The 5,985-nt window shown below is 42.8% G+C and overlaps 1 protein-coding gene across 1 annotated transcript; it reads left to right on the forward strand.

Moving 5' to 3' along the window:
* The first annotated feature begins 3,464 nt into the window (after positions 1-3,464).
* Positions 3,465-4,400, forward strand: LOC100282009 (AGP16). Its single transcript, NM_001154922.2, has 2 exons — positions 3,465-3,732; positions 3,929-4,400. The coding sequence occupies exons 1-2, from the start codon at positions 3,624-3,626 to the stop codon at positions 4,036-4,038; spliced, it is 219 nt and encodes a 72-aa protein (NP_001148394.2). The 5' UTR covers positions 3,465-3,623; the 3' UTR covers positions 4,039-4,400.
* The last annotated feature ends 1,585 nt before the right edge of the window (positions 4,401-5,985 follow it).

The following is a 5,985-nucleotide window of genomic DNA, read 5'->3' on the forward strand; positions in this document are numbered from 1 at the left end:
ACAGCATTAGATACCGCTTCAGTTGAGGCTGAGTGGCTTCGTGAACTCCTTATGGATTTACCGGTGGTTGAAAAACCTGTGCCGGCTATTTCCATGAACTGTGATAATCAGACTGTGATAATTAAGATAAACAGTTCTAAGGACAATATGAAGTCGACAAGGCACATAAAGAGGCGTTTGAAATCTGTCAGGAAATTGAGAAACTCCGGAGTAATAGCGTTGGATTATGTCCATACGTCTAAAAATCTGGCAGATCAATTTACTAAGGGGCTATCACGTAGTGTGATAGATAGTGCATCAAGTGAGATGGGCATGAGACCCACCTAAAGTTTATCATAGTGGTAACCTGTTCTATGTGATCGGAGATCCCGTGAATTAGAATGGTGAAACAAGCTAGTGGTAGACTGAGAGGAAAGACCCTTAATAAGGCTCATTTCAGATGCATATCTTTCCTTACTGTAAGGTAGGTTGGTGTTTACACCTTAATATGTTCCAACTGGCTTTGTGAAGCAAAGATGTTGTCCTACAGAACATCTTTAGAGGAACATACCTATATGGGTTAACTGCTAGTCACAGTTTATGAGATCTGGGTGGTTTCTAGATACCCATGAAAGGCTATGGAGTTTGACTTATATGCTCCAACCAGAGGGGATGCGTTCAGCAATCTAGTACTGGTAAAGAGTTTAGATGAAACTCATTCCACGCAAAACTGCCAATTCAAGGCCTAGTCCATTGTGCAGTTGTGGTCAAGTGTAGTCTAAGTTCTAGGTGGATGTTCAACTTAACAGTCTCCATCGAAACACCAGTATATCAAACGTTTGAGATGATGAGAGTTTTTTTTGTGTGACTTAGCATTTGGTGGGGATTGTTGGATTAATGTGGGCTTGGCCCAAATTAATATTCAATAATAGTCAATGCTAATGGCCCACTTTAATGCTATGGTGTACTAATTATTTAGTACCATATTGGAAGTTCAAAGGACAAATCAATCAACTTAAATAGGTGGACCATTGGTGCATCTATTGAGAAGTTGAGAAAAGGATGAAGGACTGCCACACGCGCGCGCGCGCGCCGCCGCCGCCGCCGCCGCCGCCCGGGCCGTGGCCGTGGCCGTGGCCGTGGCTCGTGGCTCGTGGCTCGTGGCTCGTGGCTCGTGGTAGATCGGACCTTGGTCCGAATATTCCTTTCAAACGGTTACGCATTTTGCCTGGAGTGATGACTGTCATAATAACCGTCCGTTTCCTGTCTTATGGCTAGTAACGGACGTCAGTTACTGGCGTCAGTTTCCAGCTCTAATGCGCGACCGTTTCTGTCCGTTGTCCTTCTCCCTTCTTCTGACCGCCTATAAGAATGGAGAGGGAGGGCTCTTCTAGTGGGGCGAATCATCTCACGCGAATTGCAAACAACACATTCCCGTCCCATCTTCTGCGAGCACAGAGAGAGTGGGAGAGCAGGCCTCCGAAATCACCGACCACAGAGATACACTTGCACGGGTGTGCGGGCGATCAGATTTTTGGGGAGCGTCTTCGCGACTGCTCGCGTGATCGTCCACAGCTTGCTGTTCGTCGCCTTCCCAAGTTGACGCGTGCTGCTGTTCTTCTTCCCGGCGACCGTTCGAGGGACTGCACTGCGTACATCTTCCTGCACCGACTTCGTACGGCTACATCGAACAAACACACGAGATGTCTCGTGTGAATGGAGCCACTGGTGCCTTGAGCATCGGTCCCTCCGCTGGGTACACTCTGTTCTTCGTATTTGTGCATGTTTCATTGCTGTTTACTGCTTATGCGAGTAGTTATACACATATGCACATACATGTCATCACATATATCGCACTGATTATCTGGATTAAATTAAAACTAAAAATGCCTAACTTTCTAACAATATTTGCACTTGTTCTTACTATTCCTGTTTGATTTGGTTTTTTGATTGAGTGTGATGAGTTGTGAAGTAATGTCTATAATTGCATCTAAATATATATATATGCATAAAAATATAGAAATACTCCCATAAAAACAGATCCATCTTATCTTGAAAGATTCTATATTATCCTAATAGATCCATCTTGTCCTGATAAGCATACTTATTCCACCTTAGAGTAACAATCATGATCTAATCCAAATTAATTAGATCTAATCTAATCTAATCTAATTCAATATAATCTAATTTGACCTAATTTAGTCAAAACTAGTCTAATCTAATCTGAAACTCTTATCTTATTGATCTTTCTTGCCTATATCTAAAGGTTAGAACTAATTAACTTATCTAGTCCAACCTAGAAGCAAAACAACAAACATGATTCTACATATTCTCATGAAGCTTAAGCCACCTATTAAGCCATATGCTCTACCTACTGAGCTATTTGGTGTACCTACAAACCCATTTTAACCATAAATCATTTAATTTGCAATTAGTGAACATTGTAATTGTCCTAGTTGCCTGGTTTGTTGTATTATATATTTGAGTAACGAGTAATGACTTCATATTTGGATTGAGCTAGTAACTTAATTAATTCCAACTTGGATATGGATGTATATATGGTTGTATCCGTGGGGGTGGCCTTTGATTTGGTTATATTTCACTTGAGAGAGTAGTATTGTAATGTTCTGAAGAGTTGTTCAGTATTTTCTGGAACAAAGAAGATAAATACTTCCGTAAGGTTGCACAACTTATCATTTGAAAGGGGTTACTATGTTTGGTTGTGATGCATATAGCTCATGCTGAAACTAATCATCTTTGTTGATTAGAACGGCTAGGAGGTTAGCAGTTGTAGAAGTTGCAGTAATTACAGAAAAAAAAAGGATGGATGGAAGCAATCCAATATGTGCATGCAAAATTTGGGTTTGAACAAGGACTTATGGTAAGAGAAACATGCGCTTGAACAGTATGTGTAGGAGACTCAAAGGAGTTCTGGAGAGAGAGGTTTCTTCTTTTTTTTCTTAGTTTTGACTTCCGGTCTATAACTAACATTGTAAGAGCAAAAATGAGAAAAAAACATGACTAAAGTTAAAAATAAGGACACCAGCAAAACCAAAGGCACCACCTTAAAAAACTGTTTTCTTTTTCTGAACACAGAATCAAGGGGATTTATTTGTTATTAATACTAACAGAAAATGTTAGCAGGAGTGACAGTCTGTTGGAGCAGGATTCTGCGAGGAAGCCGCTTATCCATAGACAGGAATTTTTTTAGTGATAAATAGGGCACACTCTTAACTTTGCATGAGGAGTTTGGGTACCAAATACAGGTGAGGGGTGAGGCTTCGTCAGTCGTTGCACAGGTAAAGATTGATGATTTGATGTAACTTTGAACCGCTCTAACTAACTAAATCGTCCTCGAGTGTGCGGCGGGTGCGAGCAACAAGGCCGTCCGCTCCTTGTTCGTCCCTGCATGTGTTCCGTTCGGTTCCATCAATTCCACCACGAAATAAGGCTGTATAAATCTTTCCTGGGCGTTCCCTCTCTCTCCTGTGCATCGCCGGACGGAACCAAACGCCAAACGCTGCTGCGCTCTCTCCTTCTCGTCCTGACCCCCCAGAGCGAGAGGGAGGGGCACCCAGAGGAGCCTGTCGTTTTGATCGGTGTCTCTGCCCCCGTTCCCGCGAGGAGAGAACAACCTGGAGAAAATGGCGCCGATCTCCGGAGCCACGGCAGTCCTTGTGATGGCCGTCGTCGCCACGCTCGCCGCCGCGGCTAACGCCCTGGCCCCCGCCCCAGCACCTGCTACCAGTGACGGTCAGCTCTCAGACGATCCTTTGTTTTTTCCACTCTTGTTGCATGTTTATTTTCTTTCGTCTTTTTGGTGGGGGGTAGCACTATGCAGCTTCGTTGTTTAATTGCGTCGAAGAACACAGCCTGATACTTGATGGTTTGTTTTTCCTTCATTCATGATGATTAGTCTCTTGTTGACGTTTTTTTTTGTTTTTTGCAGGAACAAGTGTAGACCAGGGAATCGCCTACGTCCTCATGCTGGTGGCGCTTGTCCTCACCTACCTCATCCACCCATTGGACGCCTCCTCCGCCTACAAGCAGCTCTTTTAAAACCATCCGCTTTGTAATTTGGCGCCAATTGAGGGTGTCATTAACGGTGTTCGATTATTAATCGATCCAGTTTGGCCCCACAACTAGAAAAGGAAAAAAATGCACACATCTTATCCTTGCTACTTCTAGGATCTTTTCATATGTCTTAATTTCAATCGAGGGCGAGGCCAGAAGAAGCCAAATTATTGCAAATACTCGTTAAGCCTTGTTTAGTTATTTTCATTTCATTTGGATTAAATGGGATTGAAAGAAGTTAGCAGGAATTTTGACTTGCTATAGATTTAAAGCTACCTAATCTTGTTCAATCCACATGGATTGAGATTAAATCGAAAAGGCCTTTAGGGGACCATTTTTTTTAGTTCATCTACATGATACAACAATGGTGTGCAATACTAGTGGTGCTTTCAGTAATTCAATTATCTGATACCATCTCCACCGACATATCTTGAAGAGTAGAAAACTATAGAAAAGCATCTCAAAAATTTCCATGGTTGCAAGAGACTGACAACATTGTCCAATGTATATCCATTTGGAGCATATTAATTTGTAAATATAAATCAAAATAAGCATGCCACTATAACATTCTCAACTTTTAGCTACATTTTTATGAGAGAGTTATAGTTATTGTGCTCCTTTTCTACGTACCTATCTTCTGCTATATAAAGCACATGTTGCTTCAGTCAATCGACAAAGCCTGGAAAACACTCGGCGAACTCATTGTCGAGTGTGACTCTTGGCAAATAAGTCTCTGCGAATTGTACAACAACAACGGCTTCTTTGCCGAGTACTTTTTATCATGCACTCGACAAAGACATTGTCGAGTGCCACCTGGTACTCCGCAAAGAAAAGTCGCCGACACAGCGCCAAGTGACGGTGACGGAGCCTTTGCCGAGTGTCTGTTGGACTAGTGCTCGGCAAAGAAGGCTCCAATGGGCCCCTTTGCTAGTTTCTTTGTCGAGTGCTCCAAGAGGCACTCGATAAAGGCTCTGTCTTTGGCGAGTGCTCCAAGAGGCACTCGATAAAGGCTCCGTCTTTGCCGAGTGCCTGCTAGACTAGCTCTCGGCAATGGGAGCACTAGTGGGCCCCTTTGCCATGTCCTTTGTCGAGTGCTTTAAGAGGCACTCGACAAATGTTGCTTCTTTGCCGAGTGTCGCAGCCACAACACTCAGCAAAGTAGTGTTATCGGTTCCCAAGTGTGCCTTCTTTGCCAAGTGCTATGGACATGGCACTCGGCAAAGTACCTCTACACTCGGCAAAATGAGCAAAATATCTCTTTTTATTTGTTTTTATTATTCCATGCAAACAAACAAAAGATATATCACAGAATCATCACATACATCATACACACCACATATCTCACAAAGACCACAAATCTCACAAATATCACCACATCAAACAAGTTCACACACAAACATAAGTCTTCAACACTCACAAACATAAGTCTCAAGTATCTCACAAAGTATTACAACATCAACAAGTTTAGACCAAGTTATCTCACAAAATATTAACAACACCAACAAACATAAGATCATGGGCACAAAGTATATCAGCGATGTGGGCAGCTGGACTGGTTCGGCGATGGGCTGGGTGATCCATGAGGGTTGTTCGATACCGTCAATTATCCCTTCACGGAGAATAGATTGCATGTGTGAGACCAGATGAATATATATCATGCAGGACTAGAATTTTGATACTCACAGGAGTATGGAACTGAGCAGGGTTAGCTGTAGGGAACAATGGAGGTATATAACTTAATGAATGACGAGTTACAGAAACATCTCTGCCATCCTCTGTATGTACTGAAACATCTCTGCCATCCTCTGCTAATCTGCCAAGCGAGTCGCCTGCTCCACCTCCCGCTCCACCCTCATCCTCGCTTCCATCTCTATCCATTCCCTCCTCTCTTCTTCTAGTTGGGTCTATAATATTTCACCCCAATGTAATAAT

The sequence above is a fragment of the Zea mays genome, chromosome 8 (assembly GCF_902167145.1).
Source record: "Zea mays cultivar B73 chromosome 8, Zm-B73-REFERENCE-NAM-5.0, whole genome shotgun sequence".
NCBI lineage: Eukaryota > Viridiplantae > Streptophyta > Magnoliopsida > Poales > Poaceae > Zea > Zea mays.